Raw genomic sequence first — 13,171 nt, 5'->3', positions numbered from 1 at the left:
AAAATAGCAGTGCGCGAAATCACGGAGCCAATCTTTCCGCTCTCGTGCAGCGTCGCCTATTGCTCAATCACGACTGCTCGGCAAACTGCGCCTCCCGCTTCATATATACGAGGACGGGATTCGTGCGAGGGCTGACGGCGACGCCTGCTGGTCTGCTCTTCGGCTGTCGGCCTGCTCGACTTTCTTTGCTACGTTGCTTATGATCGACGGCGTCTACATCACGTCTAATCGGGTCGTGACGTCATTCGACCGCACTAGCGCCGAAGCCCTGCGCCAGATGCACGAGACCTCCTCCCCCTTTGAGCCTCACTCTCTCTATCTGCCGTACTCGGGATGACGTGATGCGCCCTTTCGCTGCCAGGCCGCGGCCTCTCGCGCCGTCTCTATAAACGCAGGACTTCTCCGATGTGCGCGCGTATATACGTGCGGGTAAGTCAGCGGCGTCTCTATATTCTTGTGTGTCTGTTTGTGAGAAAATGCCGTGCGGCAGCCGAGACCACTAACGGCCGCGTCATTATAGGCCATGGTGCGAAATGTCGAAATATGACGCCTGGGCGTGCGGCTTGCTCGAGCATAGACGCGGAGAGAACGGGCGTAAGGACAAACAGGTTTGAACGGCTAAAAAGAACAAAAGAAAAAGAAAACTCGGAAATAATATTGTCGTAATAATAAGCGGGTTGCATACCGCGGGGCGGGTGCTTTGACTTCGACTGCGCAGTGCGCCCTAGAGTGCTGAGGACGGTACTGCGCCAAAGGGTGGATGAGGCTAAGACGAGGAGGCGAGCAGCTGGAAGTTGCGGAGCTGCGCGCCCAAGCACTTTCGCTCTGGCGAAATCCTATTTGGTTTTCCGCCGATAAAGCGAAAGAGGGAGAGGGGAGAGAGTGAGAGAGAGAGAACTAAAAGCAGGGGGGTTATTCATTTATACTTCCAGCTTTGATCAAAGCTAGGATCAATTTCTAATGAAAAATAGCTCGAAACTTCTCGCGAGAAGCGAAGTGTTATGAAGCGACATTTTCCGTACCGCGTTTCGTAAACAGTCGGCGTGTTTTGTTTCGTAAAAAGCGTATCCTGTGAATTGCAAATATGCCGTGTTCCTTGAAATTCTCAATTCTTTTTCTCCCCTTTCCCCTTCTCCCGTCTAGGGTAGCAAACTGGGTGCAACCTGGTTGATCTCCCTGCCTTTCCTTCGCCTTGATCTCGCTCTCTCCCTCTACATGTGTTCGAACATATGTCTATTTGTGAAAGGATTGTAGTGTAAAGTATATATATATATACAGTAGAACCCCGCTGATACGTTTTTGAAGGGACCGTAGGAAATAAACGTAAGAGACGGGAAACGTAAGAGCCGAAAAACAGGAAAAACGGCAAAATATTTAGTTGTACAGAATTTTATTTCAATTCTTACGAGCAGCACGAAAATTGGCGCGCTCAGCCGCGATCTAGTCGATGGATAGAAACGCGGAGCTTAGGACGGCCTCATCCACAGAAATGTAATCAACGTATGTGATTTTTTTAACACCAACAGCTGTAGGCATGAAAGAACTAAGCACACGCAATCACGACCGGCGCGGCGAGTCCGACCGCGAACCGCACGCACGACCGTGCGAGCTCCAACCAGCTCGAACTCCTCCCGCTCTCCGACAAATAACGATGATGATGAGTCTACGCCAACGCGATGACAGAAGTGAATGCCAATCTCGAAGGCCTTGCTTTCGCGAGCAGTTACGTCATAGACGCCATCTTTGCAATTTGAATCTCGAAGGCCATGCTTTTGTTTGCATCAGTTGAAAGATTCTGTTGCTTGCGCCTCTCATGCGGCTAATATTACGGTCAAACGAGGCCAAGATGCGTGAAAATGCACCATGGCGGCTCTCTTTGGTAGTTACTCGGTCGGCTCCGAGCGCACTTCGCGACGTATCATACGGGAACGGTCCGACACTTACGACGTAACAGCGGGGTTCCCAATACATTGTATCCTATGGGATCTATGCCGGGACCGGCGGAAAACGATGTAACAGCCGGGAAAACGCAGCAGTGAGGAACGTAACAGCGGGGTTCTACTGTATATATATATATATATATATATATATATATATATATATATACCTCCGCACCTCCACCAAATTATAAAGATGTTTATTGGCGGACACTCGGCGAAGATGAGCGACAGCGACAGTCAAGGCGGGGCCGACTCTGCGCGAGCTGCGCTCTGTCCGAATAGGGCAACCCCCTAGAAGGGGCCGGAGAGGACGACCCACTTCAGGGTTCCAATAAGCTTCGCTACAATATATATATATATATATATATATGTGTGTGTGTGTGTGTGTGTGTGTGTGTGTGTGTGTGTGTGTGTGTGTGTGTGTGTGTGTGTGTGTGTGTGTGTGTGTGTGTGTGTGTGTGTGTGTGTGTGTGTGTGTGTGTGTGTGTGTGTGTTTCTATAAATCCGCAGCCAGCCAATCACTATTGATCCAGATGCGTTTTATACCATTTTTGATTTCATTCATTCGTTCGTTCGTTCTTTCGTTCGTTCGTTCGTCCGTTAGTTCCTTCGTTCGTTCGTTCGTTCGTTCGTGCATTAAAATGCGTATGCAAACAGTTTGGTAATGCCTGTGCCTCTCATCTCCTGTAACGTATTTTTACGGAATCTGCGAAGATACCACGTGAACTTAGCGCCAGCTTTTTATAAAACGGAAGAGTAAGAGCTTGAAAGCATGGGTCAAAAGTGCGCACTATTCTTTTTTCGTCTGTCTTTTTTCTTAGCTTTGTTAACATTCCTGATAGCGAGACGTTAGTCATTCAAACATTTCAGATAAAGTATCAACTAAAAAAAAAAAAAGTCGCGACAAGATTAAGGTCATGCGCGCGGCAGTGGGGCACGACCTCTGGCATAAACTGTCGCAAAAATCTGTCTAGACGTACTACGACTGTTGAGAAATGTCTCCTGCGAAGACACGGACATTTTACTGTGGTTCGCTACTGGGCCACAGTGTGGCTTAATATTCATACGTCTGCGTGCTTTGAAAATAGGTCGCACATTTAGTTAAGCAGACAATGTCAACGCGTGATATTTACCCCCTGCCGCATATCTTCCCGTTTCGAGAACGGCCTTTCATGTATGTCGTGTGCTCGAGGAGCACGAAAGAAAGCGACTCTCTACACCGCTTGCTGCAGGTACAGTGTTCACTGCTGGTAACAAAAAAGCGTTTATTCCAGAGGCGCCCGGACGCGCCTCCTCTCGTCGGGGTGTAATCCGACCCGCGCACCGGGATGGCGCGCTGGGCTGTCCGCCGTTTACACTACGCGGCGCGTGTGTGTTACAGTAGGCGAGGCGCCCTGCCACATCTCCCTCTCTTAAAGGAGTCCTGACACAAAAATTTTCGCCCCGCGTTTTTTTGCTGCAATGTGTTGCTGGGGGCCTGTTAGTCATAACACGGCACATAGTTTGCTGCAGCGCGCGACAGATTATTAATTACAAGCTCCTCATTACCGACACAACCTCAGTTTCGGTTTGACAGAGCTCCAAAAACGGCAAGCCGCCGGGTGCAACTATCACCACCTAGCGAGTGAAACGCTCGGTCACGTGAGCACACAGAACAGTGACGCATTTCCGCGCGGTCTGTCGTCGTCGGTCTCATCGTCGTCTGATGGCGACGATTTTCTTGCGGCGGGGATCGAAGGAATTTTCGACGTGGCGAATCACTTCATGTTTGACCCGCTGGCGAGGAGCGATTCGTCGGGAAGCGCGTCAAAACAGAAATGGCGGCTACGACGTCATCGTAACTTGTACCGGCTGCAACGGTTACGTAGGGGAAGTAGGGGGGGTCACCTCGGGTCACCTCCGAGGGTGTCAATGCACTAGGTGCGGCCTATAATGCTGGATCGCAATCGCGAACTTCAAAATTCATATCAAATACCTTCCAAGCTTTATTCTCTGCCGATATTTTGCAGGTGGTACACGCACGTACACGGGAATCGATCCAGCAGGCTATCTCGGCCGCGAAATTTTGTGTCAGTACCCCTTTAAGTGACTACACCGTAACGTTCAGGCACAAAGACTCTGCGGCCGGAACGGGTGGTGGTTGCTGGAACCCTCGATGTCTCTGCTGCAGCATCGTTGACTGGCTTGGGCAGTCAACGATGCTTCGAATGCTCTACCTTCGATGCTCTACCAACCGAGCTAACGCGGCGGCCTTCCCACCGACCACTTTATAGGGTAAATATGTACATTAAACGTGTTGGCGTCACGTGCTACGTGACGCCAACAGGCAGAAAAAGAGTGTTCCACACTCGCCGTCACGGCTATTGGCGGCGCTGACTGACGCTCTCACGTTTAAATGTACATATATACCTTATAAAGTGGACGCGGGGATGGCCGCCGCGGTAGCTCAGTTGGTAGAGCATCGGACGCGTTATTCGAATGTCGCAGGTTCGGTCCCTGCCCGCGGCAAGTTATCTTTTCGTCCACTTTTCTTTCTTCACATTTACCTTACATTTACTACTAATAGTATCCCCTATACTTTCTTGGCATTATTGTCTGCTCATTAATATTGTGTATAACAAAGAAAAACAAGCCCTCAAAATTAACACTTCTTTCCTATGATCACCGATAGTCGCTTAGGGTATGAAGGTTATCGAAGCCCTATGTTATCTTAATCTGTAGAACCGTGCATATCTGCTTCAACAGGGAAAGCTACAGAAATACAGGTACGCTAATTTCCTCGGCAAGCCACGGATAGATAGATAGATAGGTAGATAGATAGATATTGGGATGTACCGAGTTTCCGAATTTTTCAACGCGTCAGGAGCACGCCTCGTCCTACAAATTATCGTCCTACTTCCCTGCAAGTAACGCCCTCTTGTGGCCTTAAGTGCCGTTGAAAGAGAAGAACTATCGAATGGCGTTCACGTGGCGTCGTTGATTTACGCTAATGGCTCGTTGAAAATGCTTCGAAATGCGTGCACTGCCGGCGCACTGCGGAGCGTGTCAAAAACATGCGCCGGTCGACCAAAGGTGTGCGCGTGCGTCTTTTGCATGAATCATCTCTCGACGTTGCCTTCTTGATGCGATTATCATTTTAACCTGAACGTTCGCGACAGACGTTCGCTATGATTCAGACGGGTCCCCTACTATGTACATACCCACGTAAATTAACAGCTCGTCGTCTTTGATGTATGCGTGTGTCAAATGTTCGCGGATTCGCTCACTGTGCGTCAGTCGCGGTATTATTTTGCGTTTTTCTGAGGAGTATTCATCACTGTCCAACGACGTGCGCGCGGCAGCCAAGAAATAGAAGCAAAATTAGCCGCCGCTTAATCACACCAATCGCCGATGTCCAAGCGTAAGTGACGACGCGTTGTCGTTACTAATGATGTATAGCTTGTTTTGACGCTGGCTCCTCTAGAGGAGTGTGCGCCTAGGCGCGATGACGGGTCGACTTTTAGCGAGCTGACGGGGCCCGCTGCATTTAACTTGGATCAATATTGTCAATAAAGAAAAAAGGATGCTATTGCGTCATGTGCTAGTTCATGCCATCTTCGACAAATGGCCCCGGTGCGCCGTTCCAGCCAATCATAGCAGCGCTTGGGCGCCCCTGCGCGCACCAGTGCAATTCGTCAACGAACATTATCTCGTCGCGGCGCCATCTATCTATAGTCTTACTGGCCTGAAAGCAAATACATTGCAATAATAATATCAAATCATCGCTTATACCTTGTCCTCAGCGCCTGATCAAACTAATCGATGACTTATTTTGCCGTTTAGTTCACGCTGTCACGATGAGGAGCAATTAAAACGCATTGGTATTTAAGCGGGAACAGCCTGCAGGCGCTGGCAAGTTGCCATGCAATCGCGAGCGCATCAACCAACAGAACTGGAACTGCACCGCACACACACAAATATATATATATATATATATATATATATATATATATATATATATATATATATATGTGTGTGTGTGTGTGTGTGTGTGTGTGTGTGTGTGTGTGTGTGTGTGTGTGTGTGTGTGTGTGTGTGCGTAGTAACCTTTCTTGCGATAGTTTGCGAAATGCAAAGCAGAGCACAGCCCGGGGCACGATTAGCTTTCGCTTTTGTGTCCTGATATTCGGCCACGTTTTTCGCTTATCGCAGGCACACCTCCGCTAGCGATAAGCGATCGCGCCAAACTCGGTGATTGTGCCCGCCTCGCGTTGCGCACGTGATCAAACGCCGCCGCCACCGTGCACCGTAACTGCCACGTGCACGGCTGCTTCGGGGGGCGTGCAAATGCGTCGACAGGAACACGTGCATGGAAGCGCGCTACGTCACGTGATGTAAAATTTGCGCTGACCGGAGTGGCCATCCGGCGAGCTAGCCAGCTGTTTTCGGTAGTGACCCTGGTGACCCTTCGACGACGCAACTTGTGAATACGATGTGGCAAGTGGCCTCGTGTGCCCGTATCTTGTTTTATAGCATTCTCAACAGTAACGTTAGGTAGTTTTTGAAGCAAAACTCGCTTGGCGTGTCCAACTTAGTCCTAGCGAGAAAGCCGCCATGTCGACAAACGACGATCTCCTGGCATGCACCGTCGGGGACAGCAGGACCGTTACCGCGTGAGTTGGAACTCTACGAACAGCCATGCGCGAATGTGTCCACCACGGTAGATCAGTGGTTACGGTGCTCGGCTGCTAACCCGAAGGTCGCGCGTTCGATCTCGGCCGCGGCGGTCGCATTTCGGTGTAGGCGAAATGGTAAAGCCCATGTACTGTGCGATGTAAGTGCACGTTAAAGAACACCAGGTGGTCCAAGTTTCCGGAGCCCTCCAGTACGGCGTCCCTCATAACGATATCGTGGTTTTGGGACGTGGAACCCCAGACATTTGTTTTTTATAAGCGAATGTGCACCACGCATCTCGCAAAGAGGTTGCATGCCGTTTGCGCGCCGACTCTTGTGATACGAAAGGCGACGCGCCCATCTAAGCCTAACCGCCCTCGGCTCACGTATCCGAACGCCGCGTACTGTTAAAATGAGCTGTAAGACAAAGAAACTTCTCTTTTCTCCGCTGTCCAACCACTGAGTCGGACGCGCTACATTTCGAGACGATAGTGGCACTAGCCATTTTGTTCACTGTCGATTATACTTAGTCGCCATGGTGATTTGATTCACGTCAAGATTACCATGTAGTCCAGTCGGCTTCCGTATGTCGTGGGTTCGATTAGCGTCCCCCTGGGAAGCCTTTGTTTTTCATTGCTGGCAATAAATGCAAGAGCGCTCACGTACTGGGCTTTGTTCACGCGAAATTATCGCCTGCTCTTAGTAATATATACGCGGGTCTTAACTGAGCCTCCTTGCACATTCCTGTAGCTAATTAAACTTCGGGAATCGAGCCCGTTTGATGCGGTCTCGGCAGGGTCTTGTTGAGCAACTGATGGCATTGGCGTAGCCACGAGGGGGGGGGGGGGGGGGTCAAACTCTTCCCCCTAATTTTTTTCAATTTTGCATGTGCATATAACGCACACATACAAACGCACGCACGAACATACACAAGGTATGGTGGAACACCCCGCCCTCACCCCGAAAAAAAATTTCCGGCTACGCTACTTTTTTCTGATAACTGTATCTCTTAAACGAGCAGAGTACTTTCTGATAAGCACCCGCAGCGTACAATTCTTACCCCTTTTTGTGCCTCTCTAACTTCACGGTAAAACGCGAAATACAGTGCTCGTCAAATGAAACCCGAACACCGGCAAGCCGTCGCAGTGGTGTAGTGCGCGCCGTCCACTTATCACCATGGACAGGCGCGCAAAATGCGCACTGCGGTCAAACCGGATGCGTGCGCCTGTCAGTGGTGATAACTGGACGGCGCGCACTATGCCATGCGAAGGCTTGCCGGTGTTCGGGTTTCATTTGACGAGCACTGTACTACACTACTGCTGCTTGGCCACTGGAAAACGTACGGCAGTGACGCGATTGCGTCAGCTTCAGCGAGGCCCGCATGCAGTGTTTATCAAATCTTAACGTAGTTGTTCTCTTTCAAGATTCTATCGACCAAATATAAAATGCGCTATGCTGAGCACGGACGCAGTCTCTCGACGATTTCGGCGATGGCGCAACGCAGGCGCCAGACGCCGAAGTGACTCTGCCGCCTGCGTCTGAAGGAAGGCGGTGGGTCTGTGCACGGTACTACCGCATGCGCGCATATATAACGTGAGATATTTGCGTTTTTCCCATAATTACGAGCAAATACGCGGTTTGCTCTTGCTTCCATCGAAAGTGCGGCCGGGATTGGATCCCGCATCCTTCGGCCCAGCAGTCGAGCACCTTGACCACTAGACCACCACCGCGGCTAGCGCGTACTATTTTCTCGGGCTACGGATAGTTGTATCGACATGATTGTACAACGGTACCAGAGACAAGAAAAACGATACTAAAGGAGCATTGTGTAATACCACAAAAGCAAGTTAAAGGTGCAGTGGGGAGGCTGAAGTTGCGCACATTTGCTGGAAAAAAACAGTATTATAAATAGATCACCAAGTCGGATGACCAAAAGAAACTTTGCAAGTTTTGGAAATAAGAAACATGTTGTGTCGTGAGACTTCTGTCATTGTATCGGGGAAAGATTTCTGTCTCCTGTCAGGTTCTACAATACTTGCGCAGTAGACATGTACTGTCGAGCTTTCTTTTTTTGCGTGTGTGTTGCTGCAAATAGAGAATTGTAGTCCTGTTTATTTTTATCTGGCAGTATGTATACTGCGTGGTCAAGCGATACCTCTCGCTCGTTCGTGCGCTTTGTAGCTTTCAGGTGTCAGTGCACCTTGCTGCACCTTTTAGTTTGTTTTACTTTGTCTCGTATCGCTGCTGGCACTGATGTACAGCCGTACATTTTTTTTTTTAAACCTGAAAGCGCGAGCGTCGACCGACGAGTCGATAAGCGCCGTATACAGAAACTCACGGAGGCGAAATGAGCGAGAATACGCGCATGAACAGTCCGACGCAGCCTTGTTTTAGGGGCGAAGCACATTAGGGTCTCGGCTTGTCCGTGTGTCATGTCGTCGTCATTGTAGTACATCATAAACGGGTATGCGCCACAAAGATGGCGTAAATCCCACTACTAGCGACCGGTCGATACTATGCATGTTATGAGTTAGAGGTTCGTCGTTACTGCTTAAAACATTGTTTGGCTTAGCAGCTGTGTCAGAATCCCCGACGAAATTTACCCAGGCGCTCAAGTTTCTTATCTAAAACCAGAGACACAAACGGGATCTCTACGGTAAAGTAATCTCTTCGAAACACCACTTCTTGAAACATATCTGCAAAGTGATGGTGCTTTACTCGCCACCGGTACACTAAAGATGAAGGCAACATTTAGCCCACGAAATAGCCGACGACGTTAGTGGAGGTGGAACAGCCCTCCCTACATGCCGTAGAAAACTGAAACCGGAGATGTATGGAAGAAGCACCTTACGGTAAGCTGCATTCCAACGCAGTTGTCCGACGACGTTAGTGGAGCTGAAACACCCTTCCCTAGATGTCCGGTTTCAGGCTTGGCACCACTGGTGCCTCATAAGAGGAAACTCTCTCAAAACAATGTGGCGATTTACCTCGGTCAGGCCCTCTTCCTCTGTCTCTTATTTATCTTTAGCACCGATTTTACTGTGGGAAACACCGCCGCACACTGCATGCTTCGCCCCTCCCCAGATTTCACGTTAGTGGAGCTGAAACACCCTTCTCTACATGCTTCGCCCCACTCCAATTCTGTTGTTCTGTTTTACAGCGAAATCTGTTATGAGATAATTTCAACGGCCGTTTTTGGCGCCGTAGTTGTCCGCCGCCGCCGGTGTCCGTAACCACTATCGCACGAAATAAGAAAAAAAGGAAATAAGAAAAAAATTTCCAGGATGGAACGAGGTTCGAACCTGGGCCCTCTGCGTGGGAGCCCGGTGTTCTACCTCAAGGCCATGCCGGTGCTTGAAACTGCGTTGCTTCATGTCGGGAAGGAACCGCATTAACATTTGTAATGTAGCGTGGTAGAAAAGTAAAATAACAACCAGGCGTCACACAAACGCGTATTCTGTAACCGGGCGTCACACAATGCAAATTGCGCAACGAGTGGGTTGTTGAGTGCTTCCAACCCATTACAGAGGCCTCTACGATAATTCTTCATCGTCATCAGCCACAACATCAACAAGGTGCACATAATGCCTTACAGGTGTTTAGCGAGTACCACGGTTCCCCGCAGAATGACGAAAAATTGCGTAGTGGCTGCTTCCCTACTTCACAAAAATTATGATTTATAGTGTAGTGGGTTCCTAACAAGTGCACTTCTATTGGTTGCGAAGGAAGCCCATAAGGCTCCCATGATTCATTTCCTCAGGCTCTCAATAAAGTTAATTCCTTCTCTCTCTCGCTCTCCGTTTCTTCGGTTAACGTATGTTATGAAGCGTGGTGGGGCAGTTAAATAATGACCGGGCGTCACACACTATGAATTACGTAACTAGAGGGTCGTTTAAAGCTTCCAACCCATTACAAAGGGCTCAGCCATAATTCTTCATCGTCATCAACCACCGCAATAACAAAGTGCACATAATACCTCACAAATGGTACCTCGCTTCTCCGCAGAATAACGAATAATGTCGTGGTGTGTGCTTCCCAACTTCCCAAAAATTATGATTTGTGGCGTAGTGGGTACGTTGCTAATGTACTTGTATTAGGCACAGGACTGCTCATCGCGCGTATTCTACTTCATTTCGCTGCTGTGCTCTGCTAAACGGCGCATACAGACTCGGTCGTCGACACTAGCGCGTTCATGTTAAAGGGCCCCTAAACCACCCAGAGGTCGAAATTTAGTTGTGGCGTTGCAGTTGTGCACGAGTCTACAGCGAACGCTGGCAGAGTTGCACGCGCTTTCTCGCTTCGCTCTTTCCTTCGCTAGGCTGCGTTCGTCGGCTCGTCTGTCCACCTCTCCGAGTGCCCTTCCTGAGCGTCCGAGGTGGAAACGCAAGAAGCGAGCGCATCTGCTAGCAGAAAACAGGCTCTTGTACGCCCACTGACAGCGTCTCTTGCTCGCGACGTCACTCAATCATACAGGTGACGTCACGGTGGCTGTTGTCGACAGAGCAAAGGCACGGAGAGGAGCAGGCGAGCGTCTGTTGGTGGTTTAGGGGCCTTTAAGAACATGGGCGATTGCGCAGACTGAAGTGAAGACATACATGCCGAGAGCAACACTTGATTGCGTCAGGATCCATGATCTCCAGGGAAAGCATCCGACCGGCCAAACATTTCTTTTTTCTATTTCTTTTGTGGTAACTTTTATTGTCTTCATGTGGCATCCTGACATAAAACGATTACCATGTGTCGCTCGAAGACAAATGACTAAGAGACGCCGCTTGTAGCAACCACAATTAGAGAATGAAAAACAATGACCTGCGAATATCACTGACAACAGAATTTGTCATCAATCTCGCGCGTTGGATGTATAGCTTGTTTATTAACGCTCCTAGTATGATACTTTGTGGTAATGCATGATGCCACGCAGTTCGTGTTGCAACGATGGCAATACAGGACAATAATGTGATCAGTCCTGAGGTGCTATGAGAACTTCTTTCGTTGGTTGACGCGCTGAGTCTGATACATAATCATCGAGAATGCTCACAGCGCGGCACGACTCCAGATAGATGCCGATTAGAAAAGCACTTCGCGAGATTAAAAATCGTCACCGAGGCAGCAACTTGCTGCACATTAACGCTGTGAAGTTTGCAAGCCGCCCATCACACGCCTATTAAAGCAAAACAAAGGCAGCTCTCGCGTAATGCGGCGTGGCACATAACGAGGGGCGCATTATATATATATATATATATATATATATATATATATATATATATATATATATATATATATATATATAATTTGCTATTTTAAGCTTATCCATTGCCGCAACGATAATCATCATAAATTCCGTGGGCACTTCCTTTATATAACATCTCATGTTCTCTCCTCTATCCTGTCACGAACGCTATGAGTTGCCCCAATTGCAAAATTCGGAGTGCTAAGAAAAATGACCACGGTGCACGCGAGCTTGACGACTCTATCTATGGGACTAGATAACCGCGCAAACGCTACACATCTTTTTAAAGGCGAAGCTGTTTAAGCTAGCCGCACTTTATGTGTGCGGCCTATGTGAATACTACCATCATCATGAACGGGCATGTGCCAGAAGTTAGGCAAATCCCATTACTCACCACTGGTTCACTTAGAGAGAAAGCTACAGAAAGAAAATAAGACAAATGCAGGGATATAATAGGAATAAAGACATAAAAAATAGAAAGAGAAAGAAAGAAGCAGAGAGACAAAGAAATGAAAAGATTAAGACAGAAATAAAGAGGAAAAAAAGCAGAGAGAAAGGCAAGAAACGGAAATAAGCATAAAAAGAGCGACAAAGAGAAACTGAAACAACAAAATAGAGACACAGAAAGAAAGAAAGAAAGAAAGAAAGAAAGAAAGAAAGAAAGAAAGAAAGAAAGAAAGAAAGAAAGAAAGAAGGAAAGAAAGAAAGGACGAGGAAAGGAGGAAAACGAAAGAAAGGAGGAAGAAAAAGAAAGACAGAAAACGAAGGAAACGAAGAAAGAAGGAAAGAAGGAAAGAAAGAAGGAAAGGAGGAGGAAAGGAGTAAAGAAGGAAGGAAAGGAAGGAAACGTAGGAAAGAAACGAAGGAAAGAAACGAAGGAAAGGAAGAAGGAAAGAAACGAAGGAAAGAAACGAAGGAAAGAAGGAAAGAAAGGAAGGCCACTCAGCTGCGCTCTTCCTTCGGGCTTGGCACGATAGAGCGAATCTGCCATACTAGGGAACGGGAAAGGCGACGGCGGCTGCGAAAAAGAGGCCGAAGCAATGGAAGCCCTTCGCCAACGTAGATCTATGAGAGGCGCGAACGCTTGGTTCTGGAGTTTGGACCATCTGTGTCGTGACTAAACCTAGCTATAAAGCCCCGCAAAAACCTAGAAGCAACCATATTAGACTTCAGAATTGTCCACTTTCGCTGTTTCAAGCCTTGCGCGACTTAGTGCGAGCTTCGCCGTGTTTTTTTGTTTGTTTGTTTTTTCTTTCTACGAGTATTGTATATGAAATGTGGATTGGCAAAGTTCTGCTTAACGGCGTATTCTGACAGAGCTAAGCCTATCCAGAATTAGCCCTCCCGG

General features: G+C 48.4%; 1 protein-coding gene across 1 annotated transcript in view; it reads left to right on the top strand.

Annotated features, from left to right (window-relative positions):
- Positions 1-6,506: 6,506 nt before the first annotated feature.
- The window catches only part of LOC119373755 (uncharacterized), a 28,843-nt gene continuing 22,178 nt past the window's right edge, over positions 6,507-13,171 (top strand). Inside the window, exon 1 of the mRNA XM_037643818.2 lies at positions 6,507-6,592. Within this exon, the coding sequence (XP_037499746.1) occupies positions 6,534-6,592 (59 nt within the window). The 5' untranslated portion in view covers positions 6,507-6,533. The remainder of the gene's footprint in view (positions 6,593-13,171) is intronic.

Source organism: Rhipicephalus sanguineus, chromosome 11 (assembly GCF_013339695.2).
Source record: "Rhipicephalus sanguineus isolate Rsan-2018 chromosome 11, BIME_Rsan_1.4, whole genome shotgun sequence".
In the NCBI taxonomy this organism is placed as follows: domain Eukaryota; kingdom Metazoa; phylum Arthropoda; class Arachnida; order Ixodida; family Ixodidae; genus Rhipicephalus; species Rhipicephalus sanguineus.
This window is presented reverse-complemented; position numbering and strand designations above follow the sequence as displayed.